This window comes from Bos indicus, chromosome 6 (genome assembly GCF_029378745.1).
Source record: "Bos indicus isolate NIAB-ARS_2022 breed Sahiwal x Tharparkar chromosome 6, NIAB-ARS_B.indTharparkar_mat_pri_1.0, whole genome shotgun sequence".
Lineage (NCBI taxonomy): Eukaryota > Metazoa > Chordata > Mammalia > Artiodactyla > Bovidae > Bos > Bos indicus.
Genome location: NC_091765.1, coordinates 12,768,467 through 12,783,816, shown reverse-complemented (window position 1 = coordinate 12,783,816; position 15,350 = coordinate 12,768,467). Strand labels below are relative to the sequence as shown.

Below are 15,350 nucleotides of genomic sequence, written 5' to 3'. Positions count from 1 at the left end.
GTCAACTAAAAAGTACTCATGAAACGAGGTTGCATCTTATCCCACACAAACTCGGTGTCTGTTAACATTAAAGAATTATGATGTGTGGTGAAAGGGTTGAGTTTGCCACCTTGGAGCAGCACCATAATACATGAGAAAAGTTGAGTGTTAGTTTTTAGCCTTTTACTCAGAAAGGAATCAAAAGCATATGAGTGTCTCTACCCCTTTCTATTCAAAGTACAGGATGTCAGTCATTTAAAATGTTTTTTGTTTTTTCCTAAAAAATGCACAGGCATACCCCCTGAAATACTGCAGGCTCTGTTTCAGACCACCACAATAATGCGAATATCACAGTAAAGCAAGTCACATGAGTTTTTTGGTTTCCTAGTGCATGTAAAAGTTATGTTTGTATTATTCTGTAGTCTTTTAGGTGTCCAATAGCATTATGTCCTAAAAGAAAGAACATACCTTAATTAAAAAATACTTTATTGCTTAAAAATGCTAACCTGAGCCTTCATCAAGACATAATTCTTTTGCTGGTGGAGGGTTTTGAAATACTGTGGGAATTATCAAAATGTGGCACAGATATATAAAGTAAACAAATGTTGTTTGAAAAAAATGAGACTGATAAACTTGCTGGATGCAGGGCTACATAAATCTTCAATTTGTAAAAAATGCACTTTCTTCGAAGCACCATAAAGCAAAGTAATAAAGCAGGGTATGCTTGGAACAGAATCATTACCATTTTATTAATTCTCCAAGAAATAGAACACTGAAATTATTTAGTATAACCTTGTGAAACCTGTATTTTCCCATCACTGAACTTCTACAGTTCTAGAATTATAGCTTTCTGCTGGAATGGACATTAAATTTCATTTTAATAATAGCCAATATGTTTTGATTTAAACACAATTCTGTTTTTGAAAACAAATAAAAAATACAATAACTTACAGCATCCAGAGTTTCTTTGTCATTAAAATACCCTCCATTTTAAGTCGACTGACTGTTTCTTACATATAAACTCCCAACTAAAAGCAAAATTCCACAGACTCAACTTTGTTCTAAAAAATATTTTCAGACAGATTTTACAGTCATCCCTCAAGATCTGTGGGAATTCCCAGCAGATACTAAAATCTGAGCATGCTCAAGTCTCTTATATAAAATGGTATCCTACTTTGCTTTGTGCTAGTTGCTCAGTCATGTCCAACTCTGCAACCACATGGACTGTAGCCTGCCAGGCTCCTCTGTCCATGGAAATTTCCCAGAAAAGAATACTGGAGTGGGTTGTCATGCTCTTCTCCAGGAGATCTTCCCAACACAGGGATCAAACCCAGGTCTCCTGAATTGCAGGCAGATTCTTCACCATCTGAGCCACCAGAGAAGTCCCCCATAAAATGATATAGAATGATCTTATACTATATGCATGTGCTCAGTCACATCTGATTCTCTGCGGCCCATGGACTGTAGCCTGCCAGGCTCCTCTATCCATGGAATTTTCCAGGCAAGAGCACTGGAGTAGGGTGCCGTTTCCTACTCCAGGGGATCTTCCCGACCCAGAGAGCGAACCTGTGTCTCTTGTGTACCCATGTCTCTTATGTCTCCTGCACTGGCAGGTGGATTCTGTACCAAGAGCGCCACCTGGGAAGTGACATACTATACATATATTCTCCATTATACTTTAAACCATCTCTTGATTACTTATAATACCTAATAAAATGCAAATACTTATAGTTGCCAGCTGCAATAAATTCAAGTTTTGCTTTTTTGACCTAAGATTGGTTGAATTTTGGGATGTCGAACCTGAGGATATGGAAGGTCCACAGTACCTTTTTACTTTATTCCTACCAACACCTTATACATTTCAGGGACTTACTATCGTCCACCTGGATGTTAGTAGACCAGGGTTCATCACGTTCACTCTTTTCTTCAATATGTGTACATGGCACAATATCATGGCACAAGGCAGCCTATGCTATAATTATTGATTTATTTTCTTTCTCTTGACAGGACTTTAACCTAGAGACTTGTTCTCAAGTACTGTTTTACAACAGAAAATAGTCTTCCACAGTTTGCTTCCACATTTTGGTCTGAGTGTGAAATTATTTTGCTACTATTGTTTGTTATCTACAGTGTTCTAGAGATGTAAATTAAAGGAAATATTATGCTTAGTAGGTTTTAAGGCAGATAAAATTTTCTGTGAATAAAAACAAAAGGTATTCAGAAAAAAAAATTAAAACTAGCCCTCCACCTTCCAAAAGAATTAATACTCATTGGAAAACATATGCCTTGTGAAATACTGGAGAGTATTATCAGCATAATAGAATTTTACCACATTACCATAAAAATGACCAAGTGACTAGGAGTATATACCAGATGTTTTAAGACACTATGAAACTTGTTATATTTGTGTGTGTGTTGTAAATTCTGCTGACCTGTTGGTTATATAACCAAAATATTCTAGTATATGATAAAATGCAAGAATATTTAGTTATGTTTTCTCGAAGGCAAAAAGTGGTCATCTGCCTTCCCTCCAACCAGCTCATCTGCAGAGCCTCGTGCAGAGTGACTACATACCGAGTGTTCCTTCAGCTCCCCACTATACGGGGTGTATTTTGAAAATTTTTAGCACTGTAATTTGAAATTTGTAAAAATTAAAAATATACATGTTTTCCTAACAACCACAAAACATGCAATTTGACCAGGACTTCGGACGAGTACATATATGATAAAATGGGGCAGGAGGACGAGGCACAGCATCTCTCAGAGTATTTCTTTTTGAATTTATCTAAATGGGGCATTTATTTTAAAATGCTCAAAAACACTGCTTTCTTCCTCTCTAAAGCATTAGACAAAGTATCTTGCTCTTAGCAGGCATCTATCACACATTTAATAAATAGAATTTCTTATCTGGGGACAAAAACACAAATGCTTTAAAACAGAGGGAAAAAAGTACTTCACGTATGAAGATGTGTGTTCACTAGGGGAAAAAATTGTTCTTTTCAAAGACACAATGATATCATTTTTCTCCAATAGTTAGGACTCGTAAGAAATTTCCTAATATTTAAAAATGGCATCAGGAGTTCCATTAATTCTACCAGAAATCTCAAATGGATGCAAAAAGCATTCTGGCTTCATAGAACAGAAAAGAACTTAAACGTCTAACAAGTTTTTCATCTGGTCCCATGGCCTCATTCTATTTGAGAAAAATGAAGCTTAGAGAAAAGAATGTAAAATGTTTAGCCCCAGGTAGCTCTGAGCCTGAAACTTAAATCTTTCCATTCTGGGTCAGCAGGCTTTCCAGTAAGCCTTAATTTAATTATTCTCTTAAAATATTTACCTATGAGTGTGATGTTTCTATACTTCATTGTGTATATTCACCCACCAAACACACAATACAGATCTCTTCTGACATGCAGTTCCTGAAATATGTAAGTCATATTCAAATGACTGCCCTTGTCAAAGCCTTATTAGCCATCAGTCCTAGAAATGGACTGGATCTGCTCTATTTCCTAAGGCCGATGGCTCTGCCTTTAGGCCCCTCCCTGAGGACTAGAATTCTAGCTCCATTACTTCACTGTCTTACCTTCCCTTAGATTTCAGATAAACCCACATCTCTTGCCACCCGGAGTTGCTGAGGTGTGCCTAAAAACCAGCTAGGGACAGACCTTGAGGAATATGATTCTAAAAAAATAAAGCAGTTCAGTATTTGCTGTGAAGATATCTTCACTTTCATGAAGGCCTTTCGCACTGATTCCTGAGTCTATTTGTAAAACTGACAATTAATACTTTGTAGTTGGAAACTAAGGACAGATACTTGAATAAAAAATGTAAATAATAGCAAAAAGAAACTAAGAACTCATGGCCCTTTCTGTTCTGCTTTTTAGAAAAGGAGAAGTATTCCACTAGAAGAAGCCTCAACACACCTATAAAAATAGAACTTCCCATTAGATTCTAAATAGCTGACATTCCACAGGAAGTATGCACAAGTACCACACTGCCAAAACCATCATCAAAAGGACAAACACAGAGAACATTCCATCTTTAGGAATTTAAGTAGTTATTTTATCTTGGAACTGATTGGCAAAGTAACTTCCAGTTTTTTCCATAAGTATTTCATCGATATCTTTAAGATTATACTTTTCTTAACTATGTTTTAAATGTGCATTTTTCTAAAGCTACTTTTCTTCTCCCTAGAATACCACCACAAATAGAGGATTATTTATATCTGTTATAATCTCTTTTTACTCACTGAACATCTATACTTTTAACTATTGTTTTCCAATTGTCTCTAAAGCTTGATGCTAACTTACTGGACTGTGTTTAACTAGTTTATTAATCTCACTTACTGGAAAAGGATTTTGATGAGAATTGTTGATAACTCTCCTCTTAAACTTTAAACATTGAAGAATAATTGCAACACATTTCATAGTAACAGCAGACATGTCTGGGTTCCTATCCCCAATAAGCAAGACTTCCCTTCCTGCTATGGACTGAACTTATGGTTGGTCAATGCCAATCGCTATTATTCTATCCCCTTTAATACTACTTGGTTCAGATATGTGCATCAGAAGCAATTCTAAACAATAATGCACTATCAGATATCTTCTGAGGGACTGCTGGGAAAGGTTTTCCCTATAAATAAAAATATATGAATGGGATTAATATTCCCTTTTTTCCCCTGCCTTCGCAAGTCACCATGGTAGCTGAAATGAGGCACCAAATGTGAGAACGTAAGAGGTATCTGAGAGTGAGGATAAACCCACAAACTACAAGGAACAGACTGAAAGATGGAATGAACTTGGTTTCTTAAAGACATCATTGGAGGACTGAACTAACCAAACCTAGTATTAACCTGTCATTAGACACATTTTAGATGAAATGATATTTTTTTCTTATCTATTCCCCAAATATCCCAATAAATGCTCGAGAGTAGTTCATCATATGAATGCACTATAATTAAGAAAACTGATTCTCCATTATTGGATCCTTAAGTTGGTTTTCTTCCCCCTCTTCCCAGCCTCCTATAAAGAACAATGCAATAAACATCTTTCAAGCTTTATCTGAATTTAGAGTAACAAGTGTCCATGGACATTGTTCCAAGAACCAAAATTACTAAGTTATACAATACGGACATTTTTGATTTGGAGTATCAATTTGATTTTCAGAAAGTATATTCTTATTTAACCCCAAGAAGTATTGTGTGTGGCCTGTCTCACTATATCCCATTCAGCCAGGTGGGATGCTATGGAGTGCTCCCCAAGAGCATGGTTTTCCCTTTATTCTTATTAATAGAACCTTGGTCTCCAATTCTTAGTGTAAGTAAATTTTGGTGTTTCCATTCTTCTTGCCAGTGACTGGTGAGGGGCAGGCATGTGACCTAGTCCTGGCCCATGAGGTGAAAAATGGAAGGCTTACTAGATGAATTGTTCATTCTTAAAAAAAAATACGGTACAATATCTTCCAGTTTAGGTTACCATGTCTGCATGTAGTAAGTTGAACCATGCCAGTCTGAGAACAAAGACAGTGAGCTGGGGTAAAAGATGGGAGTTTGATGATGTTGTAGAACCCCTGAAATAACACACCTCAAGGGTTCTTGAGTCTTCTTTTTATGTAAGATAGTTACAAATACTTTTACAAATTCAATGGAAAATTATACTTATGTACACTGAGGTGCATCATTGTTCACTCAGTTTACATTGTACATTGTAAACTGAGAACTACTTATGAGATCACAATGAACAATCCCAAAGGAAACCCTCTTAACTATTTCCCTTAGGAAGATTAACTTAAATTTTAAATAAACGATGCTGAGTATTCACCTTTTTTCAAAAGAATTACATTTGAAAATATTATCAGGTCATTAATTTGGACTCCTACTTGGAGAAAAAATGATCTTTAACTCAAAATCTTCAAATAAATAGCAAAAAACACACCAAACACAAAGTATGCTGTACTTACAAATCAAACACCAAGTAATGGAAGCCCTCTTCTGATATGCTGTCGTGAAGTCGCACTAAAACGGAAGAAAAAAGGAAAAAGAGAAGACAGTTTGTGTTATATGTATGCCAACAATCAACTTTAAGCCAGGCATTGAATAGGCATCTGTCTCCTAAATTAAAATGTGAGCAACACTATTTTAGCCTCTGATGAGTCAGAATCCTTTATTAGCAAGGCTTGGGTTCACACAGATCCTAGGTTTAAGTTCTGATTCTGATAATTATTAACTGTGTGATCTTAAGCAAATTAATTAACTTGCAAAGATAACAATACCTACACTTTACAGAAAGGTTGAGAATATTAAATAAAGGTAAAATAATTTGCATACTGCCATGTGAAAATTAAACATTAATAATTGCTATATCTCTGTATGTTCAAAGTTACCAGGCTTTGGGCCATTCGACCTCTGAGAGCCTCTCCCTGGCCATTCCCTTTGCTATCATCCTAGTTCGGGTCTTCAGGAGACTAGCGAGTGGTCTCCTTGCCTCTGCTCACCCTTTTTTCTGGGGAATTTCTATATAGCACTCCCCAGCTAACCTGTCAAAACAGTTTTTTTTTATTACGCTACTTCTAAAGTCAAGTCACCAAAATCCATTTAACAAGTCATCAGTCAAAAATGTAAAGCTAGATGGGGGAGAATGGATGCATGTACACGTATGGCCGAGTCCCTTCGCTGTTCACCTGAAACTGCCACAACGTTGGTAACCGCCTAGACTCTAATACGAAAGGAAAAGTTTAAAGTTTTAAAAATGTACAGCTAGAACTTTTAATAAGATAATCTACTAGCTCCTCAAATTAATACTTTAAAGTTTTCAGAGAGCTAAACAGAGAGAAACCAAAGTTTCTCTCTTTTGAATTTAAATGTGCTCATTGTTTACTATAAGATAACCACACATGTAAAACTCCCGTACTGTTCTTCCTTCTATTTATTTCAAATAAGCCCCCTGACTCCCCCAACTCACCCCCATAGATGGTAAATTCTTCCTATTTATATAATCACTTAGGGTAGCTTGGCTTTCACTGGGAGCAACAGAGGCCAGGAAAAGCAACCAACTCATAGGACACAATGCTTTTCAAAAGTCACCACAAAAGGATCATGACATCTATTAATATTGTGACTTGTCCTTAGTATGATCCTGGTGCAGTGATGACCACCATATGGAAAATGTGGTTTCACTAGGACACACACTGTCACACAAGCTATAGTAATCCACAAAGGGAGTCTGTGGTACTCATGAAACTCCCAAGCCCACAGGCTTAGTAGAATGTCCATTCTTTATAATCCAATTTCATCCCCTTAAGATATCATCCTTGGCCCACTATTAAAGTCTATTCTGAATTCCTCTCCAGAAACTTCTCCAAAGTAGAGAAAGAGAGGCATTTATTCCCCCATAATTCTGGGTTATCATTTGTAAAACGTGGATTTTCTATTATCACGAACGTGAGGAGGGGGCCCATATGACAGGCACCTGGGCGTGTAGCCGCTTCAGCGCAGCTCAGCTCCCCTGCTTGTCTCTTGAGCACACGGAATGTAAACATGCTGAAGCGTCCCTCTTACCTTGTTTCTCATAGTGTCACCTTCGAATTTAAGGATGCAGCCTATTTTATTTTTATTAACAAACTCGAATATCTGTCCTTTCTTTAGTACGCAGAATTTCTTTCTCAACAACACTACCAAACAGGAACCATATTTTAGAAGTCTTTGCATCCCACACAGACTTGGCAAATAGTAGATGGTCTTTCATAAAATCAGTTTTGAGCATTTACTATGTCACATGTTAGGCATTCTTCCCTCTTTTTGGATAAACATTTTCATCAAAGCTCAGTATACCTATAAATATCTAAAACAAAATCATCAAAGCTCAGTATACCTATATATGTCTGAAACAAAATGAGTAATGTGCAATTCTCTTGTAACTTTAATTGTGTGACAAGTATCTTTCAATTTGGCAATATCAGAAATCACAAGCTTCATCCATAAATTTGGAGTGACAAAGATGAAGACTGCTGTGTGCTTACATCTCAGGCATCTGTTTTTAATTTTCCTGCTACCTCTGCTTAAATTTATTCTGCCAAAGAAAATCAAAAGTTCGGCTCGATGATGAGTCTTCTGCTCATAGTCATTCAGCACAGTAAGGAAAGCCACACCATGGGTGATAACTCACTGATTTTCTTATATGACATAGTTGCACAGATACCTCATTGAGTGGCTATAACACAATCTGTGGGCTTTTTATATTTAATTTTTAAAAACTTTTTTATTTTGTATTGGGGTATGCCCAGTTTTAACAATGTTGTGAGAGTTTCAGGTAAACAGCAAAGGGAGTCAGCCATACACATACATGTATCCATTCTCCCCCAAATTCCCTCCCATTCAGGCTGTCATATAACCTTGAGCAGAGTTCCACGTGTACGTTGAAATAATGGTATGGCTACAGAGGTAGAAATTTCAGGTACAAGTGGAGAAGCAGTACTAATTTCTGGTTATATCTGGAATAACATTTCTTAGATTACCACTACCTTATTAATACAATACCTGGATATAATTATCATTTGGAAATGAATCACTTTTTGAACAAGTCAAGAGTTGCTCAAGCCTGATCATCAAACTTACATTATGTGGGGTCAAAACAAGTTTCACCAAAGCATTTTGTCAGGAAGCATATGATAATGGTTAAAAATAAACCATGTGATGAAGTTCAATCATTTTGCATTACACAACTCTAAAATGATCTCTACTATTTCTAACCAGCCATTTGACCAGGTGAGATTAATTGTGAATGAATTCTGCTATTGATACAGCAGGAAAAAAAATTAGCATTATCTTTACATGGGATAAATACACATTTTCTTTATACCTTCCCCATGATTTTCCTTCCTTCCTTCCACTGCCTTTTAAAAATAAACAACTAAAAACACATAACTAAATGAAATTACAATTTTCATTTATTAACAAAACTATGTCATACAGTCTTCACATGGATGTGCCATACGTGTACAATTGCTCTGAGGAAGGGTTTGCTTCCGTTTAAAACTTCTAGCTCTTCAACTATTAGTCTCCTGTTATTGATATGTTTGAGAGCCTGGAGATGGTGTTTTGCATAGTCAGACATCTCTCTTTCTCTCAAGCCTTCTCTGTCGGTCAAAAGTATCCATTCTTTTATCCTTTTTTCCTGTTTAATAGTTGCTTATGGGTTGAAAATCGTATTTACTTTTACAAAAGCTTACATAAATAACCCAATTCCTTTTCACACCAGAGGAATTATGGGATGCTCTGTTCACCACAGCTGGCAACCCAGACTGCAGAGCCAGCCATGAGAGCACCGCAGCTGCCGCACTAGGAGGCAGGCTGCCCCGGTTCTTGCTATGACTGCTCTATGCTATCGCCACAACCGGCCCATACGGGTGCACACAGCTAACCTAGTTACAGTCAGCCCCAAGATGCCTTTAGAAAGACATTTTAAAGAAGTTAGTGAGAAAAGTACTTGAGAAAAAAGGTTATCATCATTCTTTCAGCAGTCCTTTTTCCTTGACAGACAGAGTGTGTGTGTGCATTTAGTCCGGGCAAGAACACTGGAGTGGGCTGTCATTTCCTTCTCCAGGGGATCCTCCCGAGCCAGGGACTGAACCTGTGCCTCCTGCGCTGGCAGGTGCATTCTTTACCACTGAGCCACCTGGGGACCTTTGGGAAGTTTGCTCAAAGGTAGAAGCAAGTGTAATAGTTATCCAGGATAGACAGTTAAATTCTAAGGCATTAAGTAGGAGACCTATAAGGGTGGAAAAGGAGCTTCTGAGGCTAAAATGTTTCCAAATTTAGCTGACCCAAACCCTAATACTTTTCCTCTCTCTCTTGAATGATATTATAAATCCCTAAAACTAAACACAGTAGGGCAAAGTTATCATACTACTAAAAGAGTCACTCATGCAGAACAGACTGTATTGCATCCTCATAGTCCCTGTTTGTGAGTTCTGAGCAACAGTCCTGGTTATAAATGAGGGGAGCTCTGCATTTTTAGTTTTCTCTGTTGCGAGGATTGAGGTTGTAGATTTGTCTCACATACTGGGGTGCAAAAATGACAGCTTGTAAGTCAGGTACTTTTTATAGTATCACTGGCAGTTAATTACATATATTTCATGACCAGAGCAAGCATTAGCTAAGTTCAGTCATGCAAGACACCAAGTCTTCTCAAAAAAGTAAAAGTTTGAAGTCAAAGTTGCTCAGCCGTGTCCAACTCTGTGACTCTGTCCAATTGTATAGTCCATGGAATTATCCAGGCCAGAATACAGGAGTGGGTAGCCTTTTCATTCTCCAGGGGATCTTCCAAAACCAGGGATCAAACCCAGGTCTCCTGCATTGCAGGAGGATTCTTAACCAACTGAGCTAACAGGGAAGCCCCTCTCAAAAACAGGAATGCCAATATTTAGTTCATTTGTTAATTTAAAAACATATTTATTAGTCTCAGAATTATAACAGTCAAATGGCACTACTCTAGATAGAAATTTCAGCTCAACCATTACTCTTGGCTCTTGTGACAAAGCTTGTCATTTCTAGACAGCCAACTTCACAAATACAAAACAAAGAACCACCCAAAACCAAATGCAAAATAAAAGCAACATTTCTAGAAAACTGAGGGCAAATCTGCATAAATGCTTTGTTTTTCTTAATCTTTCTTATAACATGAGTAATACATTTAATAAAACACCATTTTAAAATTTTGTAATTAAATTTTACTTTTAGACAATTTGCTATGTAAATTATGTTAGCTTTCGTTCCTATGTACCAAAGGTAACGTTTTGCAAAACTATAGTACAACATAACCGGAGAAGGCAATGGCACCCCACTCCAGTATTCTTGCCTGGAAAATCCCATGGATGGAGGAGCCTGGTAGGCTGCCGTCCATGGGGTCGCTGAGGGTCGGACACGACTGAGCGACTTCACTTTCACTTTTCACTTTCACGCATTGGAGGAGGAAATGGCAACCCACTCCAGTGTTCTTGCCTGGAGATTCCCAGGGACGGGGCAGCCTGGTGGGCTGCCGTCTATGGGGTCGCACAGAGTCAGACACGACTGAAGTGACTTAGCAGCAGTACGACATCACAGCCAGGATGTTGACATGGATCCAGTCAGGATACAGAAACAACTCTAAGGATCCCTCCTGTTGCTCTCTTCAGGCCCTCCTAATCCCAGCCAATTACTAATCTCTTTCCCATTTGTACTGTTTAATCATTTCAGGAATGAAATAAAAGTGAAATAATGTATGTAATTTTATGGGACTCTCATTTTCATTTAGCATAATTCTCTGGTGGTTGTCCCCCGGTTCGATTCTTGTTTCTGGAAGATCCGCTGGAGAAGGGATAGGCTACCCACTCCAGTATTCTTGAGCTTCCCTTGTGGCTCAGCTGGTAACGAATGCGCCTGCAATGCGGGAGACGTGGGTTTGATCTCTGGGTTGCGAAGATCCCCTGGAGAAGGGAAAGGCTACCTACTCCAGTATTCTGGCCTGGAGAACTCCATGGACTGTATAGCCCACGGGGTCAGAAAGAGTCGGACATGACTGAGCCGCTTTCACTTTCTGGTTGCTGTGTCCATCCACAGCTCATCCCTTTTTACTGCTCATTATATGGATGTGCCATAGTTAGTCAACCATAGAAGGACATCTGGGCTTTTTTTTTTCCCTCTTAAGTTTTGTTTTTTCTGTCAATAACTGTTGTGAAATTTTGTGTGTATGTTTTGTGTGACCCTAAGTCTTCAGTTCTATGGGATAAATGCCCAGGATTATAATTTTAATAGTTGGCTTATATGACAGTTGCATGTTTGATTTCTGAAGAAACTACCAAACTGTTTCCCCGAGTGCTGGACCCTTTTTCATTCCCACCAACAACGTATACGTGATCCAATTACTCTGCATCTTCCCCAGCACTTGTGAAAACAGCATTATTTTAAAAACTGCCCCAGGATAAAAATATTAATTTAGGTTGTATGGATTTGAAAAATACATGCCCTCTATTTCTTTGAAATATGAATCCATGTATATATAGTTTATTTTATTTTAAATTAAATAAAAAGGGAAAGCACATAAAGATATACAGATATTTCTTTTGTTATTATTGTCAAAGTCAATAGTCATATACCATTCATAAGTTGATTTTTTCCCACTTGTCTTAACAAGAAACTTCTAAAATTTGGGTATAAAACATTTGGAGATTTGATTTAGCTGTCAAAGGCAAACAAACTGATCAGACACAAACTATAGTTTATTCTAATTTTAGATATTGGAAACATAAATTTCTAAAGTTGCTTGAGTTATGTATTTTGACAATATTCTGAGCAATATGCCTCATTAATAAATGCAAAATAAGCCACTATTCAGTACTCAAAAGTAAAATAACTTTAAAACCAGAAATTAAAAAAAATTTTTTTGGCTGCTTACTGTGTAACCTGCAGGATCTTAGTTCCCTGTCCAGGGATCAAACCAGTACCTGCTACATTAGAAGCACAGAGTCTTAACCACTGGACTGCCAGGGGAAGTCTCTCAGAATTTATTTTAATAAAACTTCAAGTTTTTTTCTGAAGTGACAAGAAAATCTTTGTAAACTTAGCATTAATTAACATTTAGGGCTTCGTTGGTGCTTCAGTGGTAAAGAATCTGCCTGTTAATGCAGGAGATGTGGGTTTGATCCCTTTGTCAGGAAGATCCCCTGGAGAAGGAAATGGCAACCCACCCCAGTATTCTTGCCTGGGAAATCCCATGGACAGAGGAGCCTTGGAGGCTATAATTTACAGGGTCGCAAAAGAGTTGGACATGTCTTAGGGACTAAACAACAACAATTAACTTATATTGTATTTAAAAGCAATTCATCACTAATACTTAAGACAAAGGAACTACAATAAAGGACTTATTGAGAAAAGTAGATATAATTATTATATGAAAATTCAGTGGGGAATGCCATCCATGTTAATTTTAAAACTATTCTATTTGTACACACAAAAACCCATTGGAACACAAGATCAATCCTTGAAAGTCAGAGCATATCAACTCTGTTGACCATGATCTCCATCCTTATTCTCAAATTCCCATCTGATTTCCTGAAGCTAATCTAAACTTGACTTTAGATTAGCTTCAATATCTATAGGATCAGGTTAGTAACATCCAGGGCTGACTAGAGGAAATCACAGTGTCTTCTAAGAGTTCAGATCAAGTTACAAGCTCACATTATGCAAAGGAGCTTCTGGCTGGTCAAAGAATTACAGTCTGGGAAGATGGTAAAAGTGAGGAGAAATGACCAATAACCACAACCTATATGGTCACCAGCTACACTGATCACATGACATCAAAATAACAGAGCGAACAATTCTTTTGCATGAAAGAACAGAATTTCCGAGATGTTTAATGAAATAGACAAATGGATAGTTCTTTTAATATCAGTTCATGCTCATTTTTAAAATACAAATATATATGTGAGAAGTTACAGACACTGTTAAACTGAGTAATATCTAGAAATATTCTTCGTTTTTTTTGAAGAATAACTTGAGATTATCTGGTTGTACATAGTCACTTCTTGGAATAGTCAGTCATCAATTCATGTTTCTGGTATTTAAAAAAATCTTCCCTCTTTCAATTCTGCATCAATATTATTGGTTTATATATCTAAATAAGTGATTCCAACTTTCTTCATTTTCTCTCTTTTTGCCTTATTTTTCTGCTATTCCACCTTCTAATACTTATGCAAAGCTAATCAGAGATCATTCATGTATCTCTTCAAGTAATAGGAATATTAAAAAGAAAAGAAGAAAAGCTATTGTCATGAGATGACTTGCATATTAAAGAAATCTCAAGATAGTGCACTTTCATATTGCACTTCAATTATAAGGTGTTAACAGAGGCTTGAGTTAATACTGTATTTCTGATGGATTTGTACAAAATGTGCACACCTATCTGCTATGTATTAAATGGGTAAGAATGTCCGGTGAAGAAGACAAAAATTGGCCATGCGTAATCCCTCTGTCCTAAGTACCTGAAGAGCACTGCTATAGTTCCCACTGCAGAGCCCAGTACTGTTCTACCTCTCAGCCTGCTATACTCTGGGTCAAAAAGAGAAGCCTGATTGCTGATCACTGCCCACCAGGCTGCTCACGGGGCTCTATATTTCATCAGCAAGACACCGACACATTAAATGTCTTAAAGTATTACAGTACTAAGCTACATTTAAGATTAAACAAAAGCTATGCTATTTATGATAAACTAGGGATATCACACTCGAAGGATTCTGCATCATGCCAAAGAATAGACCAGATAAAGATCCACCCACTCTTTTTTTTTCCAAAAGTTCAGATCAAGGCAGTATTTAAAATAAGAATAAAATATACTGAAGTGTGTTTCACATTTAAAGGTAACCACTTAAGCTTTGGGAAACTTGTGCTTGAGTTATATATATATTTTTATATACTTAAAAAAAATAACTATAGATCACAGAAAAATGCTTGATTAGTACTGGGTTATATGATCCTATTGGGCTTCCGCCTGCCAATGCAGGAGATAAAGGAGGCATGGGTTTGATCCCTGGGTCAGGAAGATCCCCTGGAGGAGGAAATGGCAACCCACTCCAGCCTTCTTGCCTGGAAAACCCCATGGACAGAGGAGCCTGGTGGGCGACAGTCCTTGGGGTCACAAAGAGTCAGACATGACAGCGACTGAGCACACGCACGCACATGAGCCTATAAGAGGATCCAATGTGAAGGAACTGCAAGTACCACTGACATACACACACTACCATGCGTGAAACAGATGGCTAGCAGGAAGCAGCTACAGAGCGCAGGGGGCTCAGCTCAGTGCTCCGTGACGACCTGGAGGGGTGGGGCAGGGGTGCAGTGGGAAAGAGGATCAGGAGGCAGAGTATCTACACACACACACACGTATATACACACACTACCATGCATGAAACAGATGGCTAGCAGGAAGCAGCTATAGAGCACAGGGGGCTCAGCTCAGTGCTCCGTGACGACCTGGAGGGGTGGGGTGCAGTGGGAAAGAGGATCAGGAGGCAGAGTATCTACACACACGCACACATGTATATATACACACTACCATGCGTGAAACAGATGGCTAGTGGGAAGCAGCTATAGAGTGCAAGGGCCTCAGCTCAGTGCTCCGTGACGACCTGGAGGGGTGGGGTGCAGTGGGAAAGAGGATCACGAGGCAGAGTATCTACACACACACACACACACGTATATATACACACTTACAGCTGATTCACATTGCTGCACGGCCGAAACCAACGCAACCGTGTAAAGCAATTATCCTCCAATTAAAAACTTTTAAAAAATTAAAAATATTACATTTTATTTTGGATCTATTTTAATAAATAACCAGAGA

The 15,350-nt window shown here is 37.9% G+C and overlaps 1 protein-coding gene across 17 annotated transcripts in view; it reads right to left on the bottom strand.

Moving 5' to 3' along the window:
* The window catches only part of CAMK2D (calcium/calmodulin dependent protein kinase II delta), a 317,101-nt gene that overhangs the window by 146,115 nt on the left and 155,636 nt on the right, over positions 1–15,350 (bottom strand). For all 17 annotated transcript variants that reach the window (XM_070791027.1, XM_070791029.1, XM_070791031.1 and 14 more), the window contains exon 4: positions 5,938–5,992. In XM_070791027.1, coding sequence (XP_070647128.1) covers positions 5,938–5,992 — 55 coding nt within the window. The remainder of the gene's footprint in view (positions 1–5,937; positions 5,993–15,350) is intronic.